The sequence below is a fragment of the Neofelis nebulosa genome, chromosome 10 (genome assembly GCF_028018385.1).
Source record: "Neofelis nebulosa isolate mNeoNeb1 chromosome 10, mNeoNeb1.pri, whole genome shotgun sequence".
Classification (NCBI taxonomy): Eukaryota; Metazoa; Chordata; class Mammalia; order Carnivora; family Felidae; genus Neofelis; species Neofelis nebulosa.
The window spans coordinates 77,718,255-77,739,545 of record NC_080791.1 but is presented as its reverse complement, the minus strand read 5'-3'; the positions used below and the strand labels follow the sequence as shown (position 1 = coordinate 77,739,545).

Here is a 21,291-nt window from a genome sequence, read left to right as displayed (position 1 = left end):
TTATCATGTCATATCATCCATTTTAAGATGAAAAGGGTTTTCTGAAAGTTTTTATTATGAACGGGTATTGGATTTCATCAAATGCTTTTTCTGCATCCATTGATATGATTATGTCATTTTTCTTCATTAGCCTGTTGATCTGATGTGATGGATTAACTAATTGTTTGTGAAGATTGAACCAGTCTGGCATTCCTGGGACGAGTCCCACTTGGTTGTGGTGTACACAATTTGCATCCTAATTTTCCTGCATAATAATGAAGTTGAGCACTTTGCCACGTGTTTATTGGCCACTTGAAGATTCTTTTTATATTGTGTGTTCAAGCCTCTTCACCATTTTCAATAACAGGTTGTCTGTCTTTCTCTTATAAATTTGTAGCAGTTTCCCAAAATATTGTGGATATGTCTTTGTCAGAAATGTATGTTGTAAATATCTTTTCCCATTCCATGGTTACAATTTCAATTTTTTTTATTGATGTATAATATTGATAGAATACAGTGAACAAGTATATGCAGCTTAATGAATTCACAGTTATGTATACACCTGTGTAACCACAACCGCAACCACAATTACAACCACAGGTGTACTCTGTACGTACCTGTGTAACCACAACTGGAATGAAAATAGAACACATTTTCAGTAGCACCGGAAGTTTCTTCATGCATCTTCCCAAATGACACCTCCCCCCAAAAGTGACCATTATTCTGAACTTTCTATCACAGGTTCATTTTACCATGTTTTTAAACTTTATATACATCAAAAACATGTCCATTAGACATGCAAGTGTGCTCCTTTCGGTTAAGCTTCTTTTAAGCTCTGTGAAATCTAATCGATGATACTGCATTATTTCATTGTTGTTAGTATTCTACTTAATTAATATAGCATAGCTTAATTCTCCATTGCATTGTAGATTTTCAGATTACAGCTAGTTTGGAATACAATGAATAAGGCTGCTGTTGGCATTCTTTACATGTCTTTTGATGGACAGAAGTATTTAAAAATTGTTCAGTCATAGGGTAAGTCATAGCATAATGCTTATAAGATTTAATCGCTCACGCTGAACAATTTTCAAACTGTTGGTGATAATTTTCAGTCCCATCAGCAATAGATGAGAATTCCACTTGCTCCTCTCCTTTCTAACACTTGTATTATCAGTCATTTCATATTTGCCATCAGGTATGGGTATACTAGCGTTTCTGGAATTTCTCTTATGACCAACAATGCTGTTCACCTTTCTATAGTTCATTGGTAATTTGGACTTCTTTTGTAAAATGTCTGTTTACAGTGCTTTGCCCTTTTAAAATAGGGCTGTGTTTTAATTTCATTTACAGAACTTATTTATATATTCTGGGTATGAGTCATTTTGGAACTACTTTCTCTTTATCTGTGGCATATGTTTTCACACTCTTAATGTTGTCTTTTATTGAATAGAATTTCCTAATTTTGAAGAAGTTAATGTATCTATCATTTCTTTAATGGTTATTGTTTTGCCTAGCCCAAGTCATGAAGATACTCTCCTGAGTTTGGTAATTTGTGATTTCTTTTTTTTCTTTATCATTTCTTGCAAGGTAGTTATCAATTTTGTTAGCTTTTTCAAAGAACAGACTTTTGTCTTTGTTAGTTTTCTCTATTGTATGGTTGCTTTCTATTTAACTTTTGTTATTTTCTCTTTCCTCCATTCTTTGGGTTTATGTTGCTTATTTTCTTCCTATATATTTGAGATAGAAGTTTAATTGATTTTTATAATTTTGTCTAATGTATGCATTACAATCCATATATTTTTTCTTAAAGCAGTGGTTTAGCTGCCTCCCACAAATCATGAAATGTCAATATTTTCATTTAAAAATGTTATCTAATATCCATTGAGTTTTTTTCCCCTAATCCATATGGCATTGAGAACTATGTTGTTTAATTTCCAGATATTTTTAAAATTTCCTCAAGGAGAAAAATCACCACAAAAGCAGGCTTACGTCTCCTAAATACTGATTCTAGAAGGCTGCAAGTCCCCCTTTGCTTTGTAATTTTCTGATATTTTCAATTTTTTAAACATTTTACCCAATTTTTCTGGTTGTTCTCAGAGTTTCAATGACTTTCACAAAACCCAGGCTATTATTACTGGAAGTGTAATTTCTTGTTGCTGAATATAAAAGGGGTGAGTCTAACATGTTCCCATTAATAAATGTTTTCTGTTAAGTTTTTCATTAATTTCTCCACTTAAATACCTTTTCCTTTCTTTTTTGTTTATATTGCCATTGTCTAACTTCTTTGGATGTTTAGCTTATATTCTTTTGTTCTTTTTGAATAGCCAAATGAAGACTATACATTTCCCCTAAAAGCAACCGACAAAACGGGAGCCTGGGTGGCTCAATGCATTAAGCTCATGATTCCTGGATTGGAGGCCTGCTTTGGGTTCTGTGCTGACTGTGCTGAGCCTGCTTCGGATTCTCTTTCTCTCCACCTCTCTGCCCCTCCCCCACTCCCCTGGTGCTCTCTCTCCCTCTCAGAACTAAACTTAAAAAAAAAAAAAAAAAGAATTGGGGCACCTGGGTGGCTCAGTGGGTTAAGTGTCCAACTCTTGATCTTGACTCAAGTCATGATCTCACAGTTCATCAGTTCAAGCCCTGCATCAGGCTCTGTGCTGATGGCTGGAAGCCTGCTTGGGATTCTCTCCTTCTCGCTGCCCCTCCCCTGCTTGTGCATGCTTTTTCACTCTCTCTCAAAATAAATAAATAAACTTAAAAAAAAAAAAAAAAGAACCCACAAGAAGTATTTAGTGTACTCACAAAATGTGAGCTGCACAGTACTTTTGGTTCCATGTAATTAGAATTATCTTCTAAAATCAACTTTGATAAATTTTTGGATCCATAGTTATTTGAAAATTTCTTATTTTAATGTCCTTGTATTTGGTCAGATTTTGTAAGAGTTTAGAATGTTCCTGAAAAAAGACTCCTATTCTTAGTTATTGAATACAACATTTTATGAAGGCAAATTGACTCTATTCTTTAATCACATTGTTCAAATGATCAATAGTTTCATTAATTTTGTAAAATTTTGTTTATATGGTAGTTTTGGTTAGGCTGGAGCTGTATTTCCCAGAAATTTTCTTTTTTCCTTACAGGGTGTCAGGTTCTATTTGCAAAAGAGGCAAACATAAGTGAAGCAGCAGCTAATTCTCTGTGGAGGTCTTTGCAGCCAGATATATGAAGGACACACAGACGGGGCTCCAGTTGGGCTTGTCCTCACTCTGTTCCACTTCATTTCCAGATCTTCCTGACCAGCGGTGAAACTTGGTTGCAAACTCACAGAAGTAAGTAGCTATACAGAAGCAATGGCCTTCTACAGACTTCTTCATGAGTCTTCCTGCCTAGTCTCATTTCCGCCCTTGAATATCCATATGTGCTCCAGTTTTCCACCTATGGCAGTGTTTCAGGAGAGGTGAATAGTGCCTTTCTCTGACCCTTCAGCCCTTCCAGACCATGACTTCCCAGTTTCTTCCAGTTTCAAAGGCCTATTTTCTATAACAAACCCTTTATTCTACAATATTCATAGTTTTGCTGTCCTGATTAAACCCTGAAAATCTGTTTATTCTTTCAACCTAGAATATGTCTTTCACATACAGAATGTGATGTATTCATCTCAATCTCTGGCCAGCATGCACTTTTGTTTTCTTGAATATGTTAGTAAAAGCAAATATATCTCTCTCACTCTCTCTCTCTTTTTAAATTAAATAGAAACTATAAGTCTAGGGCTCTTAGGGTATAAGATTTCAGTTACCTCTGCACACTGCAGAATTAGGACAGTTCTACACATTTGGAAATCCTGAGTTCACATGCCCTGACATACTTCCCTCATGGGTTGAAATGATAAGTTTGAGAGTTAGTATGAAAATGCTTTAGGCTAGGAATTTGGCATTCTTAGGAAATTCTCAATTCTTATACCCACCAAAACATTACTTGGGAGATTTCACCTTTATCACCTCCCAAAGGAGAAAAAAAATAGAGACAAAACAAAAAAAGTACCACCTTCTCCAAATTTTCTGGACCATAACAGCCTCTTAGTTTAAGTAATTTGCATCTCTAAATGTGACAAACATGGAATTTTGTGAAGTAATCACTTTACATGTAATGCATCTTAAGGTTTCTAAACAAAAACAAGACTTAAAAATCTCTTAGGGTACTCAAATTCAGAGGAATCATATCAATGTTTACTGGAAGAATAAATTCAGTTCATGTCAAAGTATTTATTCACTGCATGAGTTTGAATCTCTTGAGATTGATGTACAGGTTACTTAAGAGCAACTTTCCCTGTATACCTCCATTCCCACCTCCTGGGGGAGGGAAAACAACAGACAAAAGAAAAGAAAAAGGAGTACTCATTTGCTTGGTTAACACCATGGCACAGAATCACTCACAGGAAAGATATGCTAGTCAAATATGGGGGTGGGGGAGCTGAAGCTGGAATCTCATATACTTTGAACTATGCTATTCTTTTTAATCTTCTCGTGAATTTTTGCTATTCTTTTTAATATTCCCATAAATTTTTACATAATGCTGGAATAGCTGACATACCTGAATTATCATACATAAAGCAGAAGAGTAAAAATCTGTCCAGAAAAAGAATAACGTAATAGTTATAGTCAATGACGGTGGCAGACTTCAAAGTCTAGTCAATGGTACTCTGGCAATGCTCTGTTCCCTATTAACATTCTTTGATAACATAATAACTATTGCTAATTAAAAACAACTATTATAGAGAGGTTCTTTCAAAACAGACTCCCCTGTTGAATAAGTGATACAAACTCCTCACCCTCAACTGGAGCCCATCAACAGAGATCCAGGGCTACCCATAGCAGCTGATGCTACACAGGCACTTTGGAATCCCAGTTTTACTCTTGACACCTAGTAGTTTTCAGCTTGAAACTTCTTTGGCTTTTCTCTCATCCTCACTGAGATGGCTTAGGAGAGACATTCCTCTCACTACCCACAGCTGCACCATGCTGCCTCACTGTGCCTCTCCCCATGGAAGCATGCCCAGCTTCACAAGGAGAGAACACTATTTTATCTCCTTCTTCCTCTGCCCCTCCTCTTCATTATCATCTTCTTTGCATCTTCTCCTTGATAAGCTGCTTAATGGCTTAGCTGAGAGAAGAATGTTAAAGCCAAGAGAAATCGTGAGATGCAACAAAGATAAGACAGCAGCCCATTTAATTAAGATACTCCCTTCTTGATGGATTCCTCTAAAATAAATGTTTTGAGGTGGATTTTGCTTCTTGTGTGCAAAGAAAAACTGATGAAGGCAAGGATTAGAGATGACATTTGAAAAGAGTTATGTAATTTTTTTGGCTTTTGCACTTAAAATTATTTCAAATAAAATCTCAAGTGTTTCCTGGAACATTTCTGGAAAAAAAGAAAGTTTGGGTTTGACTGGATGATGAAAACATCAGCCATGCTGATAAATCTCAACCTACACTTGGTAGTCTCTAAATTCAGCCCTCCATTAATAACACAATGATTCTACCAATCATTGGAACTATTCACTTGTCTTCAAATAATTTCCTCTCTTGCTAGTTTCTCCATACATTCTAGAAACCTGACACTTGAGTTGATTTTGTTTTAAGATTGCAGTGTACAGATAATTTTACGAGTTTGATTTGTCTTTATTTAACACTCTCGATCTATAAATACTGTTAAGCCCTACAAACTAAAACTTATATCCAAGAAACCAATTTCCACACTTCCTTATTTTTATTAGCACCTGGAAGAAAGCAATATGTATGAGCTGTGCACAAGGGACAACACTGTAGTAACAAAGAGTTTGATTTCACAAGCCACAGATACTGCATCTGTGGCTTATTTCATAGTAACATTGACTGGTGTTCTGAAGCAAAAAATAGGTCTCCTCTTCATATGAAATCCTTTTTTCAATAATGAGATCATTTTAAATTACACAAAAATGTTTTTTATAAAATATACCCAGTGGATGCCAAATCATTACTGCCAATATTGGGGTAACTGTCTCATGGTTTTATAAAATTCATAATCCTCATTTCTAAATGCTTAATACTGAACACCAGTTAATACCACCTGCCATATACTTAATATTGGCAATTCTACAAAAATGTATTAGGATCAAATAATGAAATACTACCTAAAAAAATCTTGTGATAAAGTTTCTCCTTTTGTATACAATTAAAAAAAAACACCATTTTATTGGAACTGAAGTGTAATTTGAAGCTACGGACGCAAATAGTATATAACTGAACTGTATCTCTCACTCCATAATGTTAAAAATATGGATGAAGTATTTTTAAGAGAAAGAAGAACAGGTGTACATGTGCCATAGGCCTACATATGAGAGAAATCATTCAATTAATTTTTTCTCACTTAGCTATCAAATCCATCACCCCCTTCTTCTTTGGTTGATCTACTTTTGGTGTTAAACTCCGTGACTAATGTTAAATTGACAATTTCTCTAAAAGAAGCTAACATTTGAGATGTTACATCACATCAGATGAACAGCACAACCACTTCTTGTGTGTCAAAGGCATAGGGACAAGGCACTGAGCACTGTATGGAGCAATGAATGCATCAATAGGAAACAGTGTAAACCCATTAAAAGACTTGAGATCGCTTTAAACAGAGAGATCAAATTTCATAAACAACTTGTACCTAACTTATACAAAGAGCTAATGCTCAAACAGGTTTCATGATGCAAAATACACATTGTAGAAGAAAAATGATTTTTAAAAATTCAATGATTTTTTTTTAGATTAAGCTCAACAAATTAATCAATATTCATTGTCTTGTGTTTGTTAACTAGTAAGAAGACACATTTACTTCTCTACAATATCTTTCATTTACTTGAAGAACTGAAGCAACCTAACAACTTAATGCTGTTTTCCAGATAACAATCCACACTTGAAATTGCCGTTACCAAAATGTCGTCTTTAAAGAACTGAGATGTTAGACTTTTGTTGAAACCCAAATGTCCAGTCTCTTGAAAAATCAATTCTGCATTGACCTGGAAGGGCTATCTGGGATTCTGATGGAAGTTTACCTTATTCAGGATGATTTCAAGGACAAATCCCTGCCATGATATTTACTCAACGCATTTAATAAGTGAGTTTTCTTAAGTCGTTTAATTTGGGGGTTTCATTCACATGGTCGAAGATGGCAGGATATAGATGGCTCAGTAGGCCTCTTCACTTCTTTTCTCCATGTCCCAACATTTTTCTTGATGGGAAGAAGTTATAAAACAACCCAATAGGAGACCATGAAAATGTGCAGATGCACTGGAACATGATGGGATAGCCCAAGTCCAGTGTTTAATTCTAAACTGCAACATCCCATGATTTTCCACTATTCTGATTTGATATGCACTCTTAACAATCATTTCTAGAACTCCAGAAAACAATATCTGCAGAGGGCTCAGGCAATGAAGCAGACAAGTGGTATTCTTCCAACCTCACAAAGTTGGCCTCTGTAAAAGGGTACAGAAAACTCTCAGTTAAAAAAGAAGAAGGAGGAGGAGGAGGCAGGGTGAAACTGACATGTGGCTTCTGGCCTCTGGCCTGAAAATCCACAGAAAATTGTGAAGCCTAACAGGCAACCAGTGGCTTGTTCATTATGTTGATTAGACTGTTGATTTAGCCAGTTGTGTTTTGTTTTCCTGAATCAGGACTTCTTTGGCAAGTTCACTTGAATTAGCTCTCAAGTTCTCTTTTAATTTGTTAAGCTCAAAGTCATGGAGAATCTTGATAGTCATTAACTTTTCTCTCTTGATTCTCTCCAGAACATCTTTTGGAACATCAGGAATCATCCAGGCCAACAAAAATTTAACTAAAAACACAACGTGCTGGAGGAAAAATAAAAGAAAATCAAGGACATTAGAATTGTCAAATGTTCAGCAGGAAGTTCTTACAAACCACTTTAATCATTCAATAAACTGTGCTCAACACAGAAGTATGAGGAAAAGGCAAAAGATACGGTCGTTGTCCCAGAACTTTCCCAGAAAGACAAACCTTAAGCAAATGAATATATACTAAAATGTGTAATTATAAACATTTAAGTTGATCATGGTTATTGAATATACTTTTTTCTATACTCACTCCTGAAAACCCAATACACATTTGTAAAGGAATTTTGAAAAATGGTGTAACTCACAAAGACCAAAAAAAAAAAAAAAAAAAGGAGGAAACAGTAGGAATAGATTCCAGAGATGGAAGAAAGCTGGCACTTAAACTTGCAATTGGTGATATGGTGATGGTAAAAACCAAGAAGACAAAAACCAACTTTATTTTAGATCTTCAATAAATATCAGGAAAGATGGTCTTATGAACTTGGAAAGCATGCATGTGGGTGGAGTTGAAAACAAGAGGACTAGCCAAAATTTGGTATAAGGAGGAGCAGGTGAATTTTCAGGACCTCTCTCCCACCTTCATCCAGGTACTACTTCTCTCCAACCTCACCCTGGCAGCAGTTGAGTAATTTACTTTCTGTAGAAATCAAAACAGAAAGCTGTGAACTCAGGAGCACCAGAGACACCAGAGAATGGAGAAGTGGCAGCATTCTGAAAACAGGGCAACTAAGTGAAATTCAGTGAATCCTAAGATCCCTAGTCTTCTTCTGTCTTACTCAGCTCTCGGAATACAGGTAGCCATAAAATAGCTCAACAGAAAAGAGTTCAGAGGAGTTTTCTTTGGGGAGGGTAACCAGTCTGTGAAATTAGAATGGTTGATATCAAAATTTTGTAGGCTTCAAATGAAAAGGTCCCCCTCCCTAACTCGTCACCCTATAGTGAAACCCACCAAGTGACATTCTTCTTGTATGCACACAAAGCTTATAATCAGCTTTCATTTATTCACTCTTAAGTATGAGCAGGTTGGCAAGAATCACCCATTATGTAAGAAAGTCTCTAATGTAAAAGAAAAAGTTTGAAACAGACAAATGGGAACTAAGAGGCAACAGAAATAATGAAGGAACAAAAGAACAGAACAAAAAGACAAAAAATAGGAGACCAACTACTTATAGGAGAGAAATAATAAGAATTTTAAAACAGAAAGCATAACACCTGAGTAACAGAAGTTCCAGAAAGACAGAACAGAGAAAAGAAAGAAAGAATAAAAAATAATAATAATATATACAAGCAAATTTTCTCACCCTGAAGGGTAAGTATGTTTTCAGATTTATGAAGTCCAGCAAAGTGTCCAGAAAAATGAATACTGTCCAATAACAAGAAGCTGTCTTGTAATGTTTCATAGAAGAGGACTAGTGGGAGAATCCTTAAAGCTTATTGATTTAATAAAAGATCAGAAACAAAGACTGGGGAATTGGAATGCTGACATTGAAGCTGACAGAAAATGGTGCAATGTATCCAAAAATGTCAGGAATACCCGGGGTGCCTGGGTGGCTCAGTTGGTTAAGCAGCCACCTCTTGGTTTCGGCTCAGTCACAATCATGGTCATGAGATAGAGCCCCACGTCAGGCTTCATGTTGTGACAGCACAGCCTGCTTGGGATTCTCTCTCTCCCTCTTTCTCTGCACCTCCCATACGTGCGTGCTCTCTCTTTCTCTTTCTCAAATAATAAATAAATCTTTTTTTAAATTTTTTTTTTCAACTTTTTTTTTTTTTTTTTTTTTTTTTTTTTTGGGACAGAGAGAGACAGAGCATGAATGGGGGAGGGGCAGAGAGAGAGGGAGACACAGAATCGGAAATAGGCTCCAGGCTCCGAGCCATCAGCCCAGAGCCTGACGCGGGGCTCGAACTCACGGACCGCGAGATTGTGACCTGGCTGAAGTCGGACGCTTAACCGACTGCGCCACCCAGGCGCCCCAATAAATAAATCTTTTAAAAAGTGTCAGGAATACCTAAATAAAGTTGGTTGAAAATTTTTCAGGGAAATAACTTTCAGTCTTCAATTCTATACCACTTAGTCATCTGTGTGGAAAGAAAAGAAATTTTCAATATTCAAGGTCTCAAAAATTGACCACCTATAATTTTCCTCAGAAAATTACTGAAAAATGTACTTCACCTAAATAAGCTAGTAAACCAAGAATGGGAGAAACATAGACTGCAGATAATGTAGCATATAGCATTCAATACAAGAGAAGGTGAAAAGAAGTCCCAGGATGATGGTGAGTCAGAGCTCACCAGATTAAAAACTGGTCATCAGAGCTGGATGATTAAAAACATTAATAAGAATAATAAATAAACAAAACTCAAAAATGAGAAAAAAATCCTGGTGCAAATGACCAGACTGAATGGTGAGCTAAACTGATGATGTAAAATATGGGAATGAAACAGTGATAAAGTCATAAAGAACTGAGAGAAAGAGAAGAAAAACATGGGGAGGGATACACATAAGACTGCTCTCTTTTTTATCATGTAGAATCTGTGTCTGCTTGCATTAGACTTGTGTATTATTAGATTTCACAGCAGAGTGAAAAAGTGCCTCACCTTTATTTCTCTCCCTTATTGGCCTTCACATCTTATGATGTGGAACACTCAATATGTAACTTACCCAAATCCCCCCTCTGTATTTGTTCTCTTTGAACGCATGCCTTATATCCATAACAAGAATGGATAATCCACAAAGGGGGAAACATAATACAGTGGACAGAGCAGATGCTTGGGAGTGATATAGCTGGCAATGAAACTCAGCTCCAATATTAGCTGATTATCTTTAAAACCACTGCTAATTCTGCTGAGTCTCAGATTTATTTCTCAAGAGTCACTAATAAAGTCTAACTTACAGGGTTATTATTATAGTGTCTGGAATCACTATATAATAGAAACTCAGTAACATCAATGAGTTCTGTGTCCTTTTATCGACCTTGAGAGAAGAGGCCACATTTTTTCTTTTATGTCACCTTGATATCTTCAACAATAGTAAGTGAATAATAGGGCAACCCATTGTACTGAAAATATCCCTAAGTTGCTTTTTAGGACAACAAATACTTCCTTCAAAATAATTTCCTGAGATAATTTTTTGCTGAGCAGACACCTTTAGAAACCTGAAGGCAGAAGACAGACTAGCTGGAATGCAAGTTAAGAAAGGCTTACTTCCATAACAATGATGAAAGTCATCTTGGCAGCAAGGACGTGCCAGTACTGCATATTATGAAAATATTTCTGGTCATGATCAGGTGGATATCTGTAATCCCTGTACCTGAAAAACAGAAGTAAATGCCAAAAAAATTAGGTATGATTGCCAATGGAGACCTAGCATAAATTCTTACTATTTCTCTTAAGAGACATTTTTTTTATTTATTATTTTTATTTATTATTTTTTTTATTTTTAAAAAAATTTTTTTTTCAACATTTTTTATTTATTTTTGGGACAGAGAGAGACAGAGCATGAACGGGGGAGGGGCAGAGAGAGAGGGAGACACAGAATCGGAAACAGGCTCCAGGCTCCGAGCCATCAGCCCAGAGCCTGACGCGGGGCTCGAACTCACGGACCGCGAGATCGTGACCTGGCTGAAGTCGGACGCTTAACCGACTGTGCCACCCAGGCGCCCCTTAAGAGACATTTTTAACTGACTACAAAAGTCAAGTCATAGGAAGATAACTCCTGTTATGAAATGTTTCTTTTTAGCATAGATAAAAATCATGGCCACATATTACTTGTATCTAGTTTGGTGTAGCAGAAGACACAAGTGAAGCTTCTCACCTGACTTTCAAAGTCAAATTTCTCAAAAGAGTTACCAAAATGATGCTGTCTCTGTTCCCCCTCTTCCTACTCTTTAATGCAGTTCTATGCACCACTTCCCTGAAATGCATTGTCTCCTATCCTTAAACTGAAGAAACACGCTAATCCTCATCTTTTTTGATCTTTAGACGGTAGGACTTGACATTGTTGACCATTTCTATTTTTTGAAACTCTATTTTCTTTTGGCTTATTTGACACTGCATTGTTTTTGTTTTTGTTACTATTCTTCTGGACTTTTCTTAGTGCTCAACCTTGGGGGCTCATTGTTTTCTACAAAGTTGCTAGAGATTGATGTTCTTCAAAGATTTAGTCCAACTAGGAAGTGATGAAATGAAGAAAACTGACCCACATCTATGCTCTTAAACAGTATACTATGATTCCTCTATATGCAAATCTAAAATATAACAATGGTTTTGTCTACTGGTCTATCAACATTTTGCTGTTTCTTTGTTGGAATCCCAGATGAAGTAGCTGGCTTAAGGTTTAAGTTAAGTGGTGTGTGTGTGTGTGTGTGTGTGTGTGTGTGTGTGTATGTATACGTATATATATGTATATATTATATGTATATATACATGTATATATTATATACATATATGTATATATGTATACATATGTATATATGTATATATACATATGTATATATATTTATATATACACACATTTATGTCATATATATTTATTATATATAATCTTTAAGTCATAGGGTAAAAAGACCCTCACAGTACATGAGACACTGAATGTGGAAATATATTCACAAATCTAATTTCATGCTTCCTACACGGAAGAAACCCTCAAAGTGGGATGGATGGCGAACTTATATTATTTCTCCCTTTCTCACTCTCTTTTTAAGGACACATAGTTAAATTCAAGTAGGTTAAATGCATATATAATATGATCATGCTGTATGATCTATAGATACTACATTTTGGGACCAAGATGTATTTGTTGGTCAGAAGTCTTTCCAATAAGTTTAAAAAATAAGAAACAATTCAAAATTGATATCTTTACCCATGATATTCTTTTACTTTTGGACATTCTACTTTTCCAAACCAGATTCATATGATGAGTGAATTCCAAAATTGACGCACTTTACCCAGGATTTTTATTGCCCCAAATAAATCCTTCACATTGTAAGACAGGAAGAAAATGGAGAATTTAAAAAATACATTTAAAAAGCAAATTTAAAAGCTAAGAATGTAAGAAGGAACCTGCAAGTGGTGAAGTCTCGTTTCTCCCAAGGTGCAGTGTGGTTTGGAAAATCAGCTATCAGGAATGTTGACAGGCTGTCATTGACATATCCTTTCATGGGTGCAGTGGCATCCTTTGAGTAGGCATAGTAGTAAACTAAACGGGGAATGATGTCCGAGGTAAATGCAACAATAAAAGCCTAAAGAACAAAGTAAGAGGGAGATTTTGAGCTAACAATTTCATTTTAAGAATATCTGATTTGCATATGTCTCAGTTCTATATGGATACAAATGATTAAAATGCCATTACAAATCATGTTAATAAATGAGTCTTTGGCCTAAAACGTGAAATAGGCCTTTTAAAGCGTATGATTAGTATTCCAAGATTTCACAGCTAGAAAGTGGCTAAGGTGAAAAGTGAACCTAAATGCATCTAGCTCCAAAAACCATGCTCTTTCCACAATGCCTTGTTATTTCTTCCATTTATTTCACAGCATAGTTCTACTGTCCCTAACCAAATTCATTTGGCTGAATCAACTCTGTAAGCTAGGATAGTGTGTGTGCCTGCATCGGTGTGAGTTTGCACACATGTGTGCACTATTGGTGGCTGGTGGGAAGCAAAGGAGAGATAGAAGACCATGTGATGGTAAACTGCCCAAAGTTCAGGGTAATTAATCTTAGTATTTAATTCTATAGGAATGGTATTTTCCCATTCTTACCTAAGCTCTGGAATTCCTGTTTCTTTTAGGTTAGGTAAGTCCATTTAAAACCATCTGGCTCTGCCATCTACATTGTTAGTGTAGAAGCTTAAAAAAACTTTAGTTAGTTAGTAAGTTAGTTAGTTAGTTAGTTAGCTAGTTACTTATGTTTATTTATTTTTGAGAGAGAGAGAGAGAGAGAGAGAGAGAGAGAGAGAGAGAGAGACAAAGCACAAGTGGAGGGCAAAGAGAGAGGGAGACACAGAATCTGAAGCAGGCTCCAGGCTCTGAGCTGTCAGCACAGAGCCTGATGTGGGGCTTGAATTCATGAACCAAGAGATCATGACCTGAGCCTGTCTGTCAACTGAGCCACCCAGGTGCCCCTAAGAACTTTTAATATTACTTCTATAGCTACTGGTCCATTCAGGTTTTCTACCACTTACTGAATAAACTTTGGCAGTTTTTATTTTCTAAAAAGGTGACAATTTCAAATAGATTTTATAATTTATTTGAATAAAGGCACATATATAACCATTTCACAATTTTCTTACCTGTATCTTATAACTTTTTTCTTATTTGAGATTGTCAGAGTTTTATATGTCTTTTCAATGAACCAGCTCTTGATTCACATAGGAATTATATTGCTTTTTTAATTTATTTTCTATTTTGATTATTTCTGATTGCATCTCTATAAACTCTTTCCTATTACTTTTTGTTGATTAGTTTTATGTTTTTCTTTAGTTTCTGAAATTATGTGCTCAGCTTATGCTTTCAAGTCTTCTTTTTTAATAATAAAAGCATTCAGGGGTACCTGGGTGGCTCAGGCAGTTAAGTGTCTGACTCTTGACTTTGGCTCAGGTCATGGTCTCGTGGTTCAAGAGATTGAGCCTGACATTGGGCTGCACACTGACAGCACAGAGTCTGCTTGGGATTCTCTCTTTCTTCCAACCTCTCTCTGCCCCTTCCCTGCTCACACACATATTCTTTCAATCTCTCTCTCTCAAAATAAACTTAAAAAAATAACAAAAGCATTTATTGCTATGAATTTTTCTGTAACTATAGTTTTAGCTAATTCCTATAGGGTTTCATTTTATTTTATTTTATTTTTTTTTAATTTTTTTTTTCAACATTTTTTATTTATTTTTGGGACAGAGAGAGACAGAGCATGAACGGGGGAGGGGCAGAGAGAGAGGGAGACACAGAATCGGAAACAGGCTCCAGGCTCCGAGCCATCGGCCCAGAGCCTGACGCGGGGCTCGAACTCACGGACCGCGAGATCGTGACCTGGCTGAAGTCGGACGCTTAACCGACTGCGCCACCCAGGCGCCCCTAGGGTTTCATTTTAATTAAGCTCTCTATAATTTGAATTTTGCTTCCATTTTATACAATAAAGTTTACTTGGGAGTGTGAATGTTAGGTAGATTTTTTAAAATTATCTTTATTATCGACTTCAATTTTTATAACATTATTATATACAAATAAGTGTTATAAAATTTCTGCTTTGGAGAATTTAGTTTCATTATCATTTAAAAATGTTTTTAATGTTTATTTATTTTTGAGAGACAGAGTATGAGCGGGGGAAGGGCAGAGAGAGAAGGAGACAGAATATGAAGCAGGCTCCAGGCTCTGAGCTGTCAGCACAGAGCCCCATGCAGGGCTTGAACTTGCGAACCGTGAGATCATGACCTGAGCTGAAGTTGGAAACAACTGACTGGGCCACACAGGAGCCCCTCATTATCATTTTTTAATAAGTGCTCCATAAGCAAAACACATTAATGTTTTATATTCTCTATTTGTAGTATACAACTCCTTGTATAATTAAGCTTTAATTGTGTTATTCAAATCTTTTATGCCATTACATATTTTCTGTCTACTCTGTCACATGCTATGAAACTATATCATGGTATTTTAAGGACAGTGGTTTTACAATTTTCTTTGTATTTCTAAGAGTTTGCATGTCATAAATTTCTCTATGTTGTTCAGTGCATAAAAGTGTAGGGATGGTTTATCATTATGGACTGTCACCATGATGAAAGCAACATAAATAAATATTGAGTTAAGCATCATTCACATCTCCCCAACCCCAAGAAAACGAAATAAAATACGAAGCCGTCCAACCAAAATGGGTCCACTTACATTAGTTGCAACAGAAAGGACAGCCATTCCATAAAGAATGTCTTGCCAAACACCTATGCTATGAGCTTTAGCAGCTACCGGTCTCCTGTACTGAGTTGTAAGTTTCCAGGCATCTACTCGGATCTCTATAATATTATTCAAGAGAGCAAGAAGAGGAGCCAAAGGAAAAGAGGCCACAAATAATGTGACAAATCCAAATTGGATAACTGTAGGGAAAAAAAAATAGTGAAGTCATTATTATGAAAGAGAAAAAGGGGAACATTCTACCCAATACCTCCAACTCCCTCCTTTTAGAGGGATCTACACCAGCAAAACCCTCCAGGCCTCTTTCCATCTGCCTACTCCTTCCTCCTCATTGGAAGCCTAGTGACTTGTTTGCTTACTAGAATAGAAAGGAGAAACTGAGCATGTACAACTCAATTCTTTCCTGGCTGTTTCTTTTGACATCTGCTTCTCTGAAGAAAGCATCTCCTCTTGTCAGATAAGAGATTCTCTTTATTCTTTTTAAACATAGCCTTTTATTTTGGGCTATGTTTATGCCTATGCTGGCCCAGCCTTTACACTGGTATTGGCACATTAGTGGGGTAATCAAGTTTTTCTATCCTGCTAAATCTGTGAGATCAGGGATAAGGACTGATTCATTTATACGCTTCCAAGAGCCAGCATGTGTTGGGTATATAAACATACTCAACTATAATAAGCCTTATGAATGAATACATTATTTAAGGTTGGTTAAGGTCCTGATCCTCTATACTATCGTGACATCTTTCTAAATAAATTTTATTCTCTTTTCTCTTTTCTAAGTCTTAAGACTTAGCATCTATGTAAGTTAGCTTCTCTTCCTATTTTTGTTTGCTTCCAACAACGATTAAGGTACAAGAATCCATTCAACTGGCAGTTTGGGCTTCCCGTGAGTGAAAAATGTAATAAGAGAACAGGAATGGCTTTCCACTAAAGGGAAAAAAAAAAAGACTCTTCCACGAGTCCTCTATTTTTAGATGAATCCCAAGTGTTTCTGAATTTCAACTTTTCTCACAAAAAATTCTCAAAATAATCAGTCTTGCCATTTACTAAATCTACTGAACACCTCTACTGAACTAAGAGACAGAAAATTCAGAGGAAGTGTTATGTAGAAACAGCTTGAATTTTCTGGGTTCAAATCCCAGGTTTTTACCTAAAATCTTTCAGCCCATAACACAAATTATCCTATCCAAATTTCAGTATCCTCTAAAACAAAATGCAGTGAATAATGACTCCTCTGCAGAACGTTTCAAGATTAGGGATAATGTTCATTAAACAACCAGAATAAACTAACTCTTAGCTGTGTCTCAATAAATGGTAATTAATTTTCTTATGACACCTTGATTTCATTTTTTTAAAATTTCAGTGATAATCCCTAATGCATCTATGCACAAATGCATTTGATACTTACAAATTTAATTAAAAATTACAGCCTCATCACCCCTAAAGCAAGGACTGCCCAATTTTACAGTCAGCTATATGAAACAGACTTCTCTCAATTTGTCTTAAATTTACCTATTTCAACCCAGGTATCATGTGTATGTATCACAGTGGAGAATCAATAACAATTTCAGGTCATTTTTTCATTCTATCATTATGGGATTAGAGAGTAAGTGAAGAATATTATTCCACCAGAGAAGCAGAGAGGGTAACTTGAGAGGAAACACTCAGAGGTTAGAGTGGGAGAGAGCCAAAGCATAAGAGACTCTTAAAAACTGAGAACAAACTGAGGGCTGATGGGAGGTGGGAGGGAGGGGAGGGTGGGTGAGGGGTATTGAGGAGGGCACCTGTTGGGATGAACACTGGGTGTTGTATGGAAACCAATTTGACAATAAACTTCATATATTAAAAAAAAAAAAGAGGGGAAACACTCAAGTAGACTTTATAAGTAGTCCTCAGCAATCATCCTTCCTAAAATTTCACCTCAAAATCTCTTCTCCGTTCAATCCTTAGCATTTTTATGCATTCTGGTATTCAATGTGAGCTTCCCTTGCACAACTGTTTTTAGCCTGCTTCTTTTCAGCCTGAAATAAAGAACTTACCTAAATGTATGTCAGACTCTGGAAACATCTTTCAACTTATTCTCTCTCTGGGCTGTCGGTGTGGCAAACAGGACAGCCATGCAAGCTAATCTGAGATAGGAATTTAAAAATTTTTTTTTAACGTTTATTTATTTTTGAGACAGAGAGAGACAGAGCATGAACGGGGGAGGGTCAGAGAGAGCGGGAGACACAGAATCGGAAGCAGGCTCCAGGCTCCGAGCCATCAGCCGAGAGCCCGACGCGGGGCTCGAACTCACGGACTGCGAGATCGTGACCTGAGCCGAAGTCGGCCACTCAACCGACTGAGCCACCCAGGCGCCCCTGAGATAGGAATTTAAAAGTAATCCATACTTTATGTGGTTCAACAATCGTAATGTTCAATTTATAGGAAAAACATCTCTACCATTGGTGTTTTGAAATTAAACTTCATTCTGCATTCTATTTGGTAAGGATATAAATACTGAACCAATCTTTTCCATATCCATCCATGTGTCTTTTAACCTACCATCCAATAATTTATTGGACACCTACCATGTGCAAGGCAGGAAGAAATATAAAGAGTTGGAAAAACACTTACTCTACTCAACCTGACTCTATGTTTCAAGACAGTGGTTAAAAATTACCTGTTTCTAAGTACTCATAGAACAGCCCAAGAGATCCAAAAGTTTCAAGGTCATGATCCTGCTCCCATCGACTGTATAGCTTTTCGGAATTGGTCCGAGCTTTTCGACGTCTCCACCAATTCAGAACCATACTGTTGGAAGTAATAAAAGTAAATACATGATTAGAATTTAAAAGTAAGGGGTCAGAGAATAAGGGGGTTAGATCTAGAAATTGGCAGTAAGACAGGGTAGGTAACTTAAGATCACAGAGCAAGGAGAGATGACTATAGCTAAAGTTGAAATAAAAATCTAGAGTTCTTTTCATAACACATGCTGTGGTCAAAGTTCTTTATTGGGGTGATAAAGAAAATAAGACAACCCTGACTCTCCCCTATGAAAATATATTTACTCAGAGACAGTTCTGTTAAAGAGCATGTGGACAAGAGGGTCACCATAGCACCTTTTTTTTTTCTATTTAATTTATTAACCTTTATGTTGTCATGAAGAATGCTCAAGGAAATGAGAAATTGGTTACAAGAGAAAATATATGACAAAGGAAACAAAGAGGCTTATCTAATATGTGAAAATAAATGCAATAATCCCAAACAAAATATTGCCTAACTAAATTTCATATTATTTACAAAATAATATATTATGATGTTAGATTACTTTAAGGAAAAAAAGGGCTTTTTTATTAGAAAATCAATCAGTGTAATAAGTCACATTAGCAGATTTAAGTAGAAAAAGATAAAATCACGTTGACAAATGCAGAAAAATTCATTTGATACATTTCAAGCACCTATTAAAACCTCTATATGACATAAAAGTAGGAAAAGAAGGAAATTACTTCAATTGGATCAAAAGCATCTACCAAAATCCTGGGGTGAACATCATCCCGAATAAGGGAAAGTCACAGCAAAGGAAACAACTAACAAACCAAAAGACAACCTACTGAATAGGAGAGGATATGCATATGGCTTCTCTGATAAAGGGATAAAGATACGACAATATCTTTTTTATTTTTAAATGAGGTGTAAGGTCTACATTGTTCCAGCAGCTTCTTCAATGAACTGCTTTTGCACCTTTGTCAAAAATTAAATGGCTACATTTGCATGGATTTATTTCTGCAATCTCTACTCAGTTCCACTGATCCATACATGCATTCCTTCACCAATCTCATCATCTTGATTAATATAGTTTCATAATAAGCCTTAAAATCGAGTGGTGCAATTCTTCCAACTTTATTTTTTATCAGAATTGTTTGGCCTGTTTTAGTTCCCTTGCCCTCTATATCAATTTTAGAATCTGCTTGTCTATAACTATAGAAATTCTGCTGATATTCTGATTGGAATAACAAATCTATATATCAATTTGGGGATAACTGGCGTCATTACTAATTTGAGTCTTCCAATCTGTGAGCACATTTCTCCCCAAATAATTTTTTTTTCCACCAGGATCTGTAGTTTTCAGCATATAAATCCCATATATTTTAAAAATTTGTACCAGTTATTTCATTTTATTTTGGTGCTTACTCTTTCTGTACTGATCGATGATTTTTGCTTCCCATACTTTGATTTTGTGCTCTTTTCTTGCTCAACTACACCTTTCAGTAGTTCTTCCATTGAGGGTCTATAAATGTAAATTCTTGTTTTGATGTCTAAAAGTGTCTTTATTTCACCTGCACTTTATAAAACAGTTAAACTGGTTCTAGAAATCTAAGGAGTGCATTAATTTTACTCCAAATCTTGAAACGACTCTACCGCCCTCTGTATCCAGTGCTATGAGTAAAAAATCTGTTGTCAGTGTAGATGATACTCTTTTTTCTTCTGGAAGATTTTAAGATTGTTTACCTCTCATGTTCTGGAGTTTCACCATAGCATATCTGGGTGTGAATTTAATTTTATTTATCTTACTTCATACTCCGAATTTGTTTTCATTTCTGAAACTCATGTTTTCCTTCAGTTTTGGAAAATTATCAGCAATTACCTAGTCAAAGAATTTTTCCCTCCCACCATTTACCCATTCTCTTTTTTCTGGAACTACTACTAAGTTGATGTGGAAGCCTCCTAATATAGTCTCCTGTCACTTTATTTTTTTTAATCTCATTGCCACTCTATTGCCATTTGTATAACGTGGGAGTGTCTCAGTACTATTTTCCAATTCATTAATTCACTCTTCAGTTGTGTCCAGTCTGCAATTGATGTCACCTATTGTACTCTTTATTTAAAGTACAATTTTTTTTCATTTATGTATAATTGATTCTTTTTACTGTCAATTTATTCTTATTTCACTTATATGTTTTTATTTAAATTCTTTCCTGATCCTTCTAAATGACAGTATCACTTCCTTTTATGCTTTTAGGCTTTGCCAGAAGCTTCTAGCTAGAGTAAGTTCACTTTCTAAAACTTGATTTTGTTAGCAGTCTCTGTAGCATTAAATTTTATCATAAGTTATGGAATTTTGGTTTCTGTAGGTTTAATTTTACTTGTTTATTTTTTCTTTTACTTCCTTGTGTGTCTGTCTCCTTTCCTCTCTGTATTTATTCTCCTCTTGTGTTTGGTTTAGGGGTTATCCCCATTCTGCCCTCCAGATCTCAGTTTACAGCTAGGACTTAAAAGAGCAGCTTAGAGTTATTTCCCTGGGGCAATTGGGATGCAGTGCGTCAAATACTGTTTGAAAAGATAAGTCTATGTTCTTCCTTTGTCAGCACATGAAATAGAACCCCAGGAGTGCTACAGAACTGTAGGGAGAAGTAGGAGCAGAAGGGGAGGGTGTTTTCAACTTTTTCATATAAGAAGTGAGAATAAACCCAATCCCTAACATCAAGTACAGTTACACTGGCCAAGCCCTAGTCCTAAGTGGGGCACTTTAGTCCACTTGACACTATAGGTGTTAAC

General features: G+C 36.0%; 1 protein-coding gene across 5 annotated transcripts in view; it reads right to left on the bottom strand.

The window, feature by feature from the left end:
• Nucleotides 1-448: 448 nt before the first annotated feature.
• Nucleotides 449-21,291, bottom strand: part of ANO5 (anoctamin 5) — a 95,776-nt gene continuing 74,933 nt past the window's right edge. For all 5 annotated transcript variants that reach the window (XM_058688466.1, XM_058688468.1, XM_058688467.1 and 2 more), the window contains 5 exons: nt 18,416-18,546; nt 15,730-15,935; nt 12,917-13,095; nt 11,060-11,165; nt 449-7,852 (listed from right to left, as the gene is read on the bottom strand). In XM_058688466.1, coding sequence (XP_058544449.1) covers nt 7,631-7,852; nt 11,060-11,165; nt 12,917-13,095; nt 15,730-15,935; nt 18,416-18,546 — 844 coding nt within the window. In that variant the 3' untranslated portion in view covers nt 449-7,630. The remainder of the gene's footprint in view (nt 7,853-11,059; nt 11,166-12,916; nt 13,096-15,729; nt 15,936-18,415; nt 18,547-21,291) is intronic.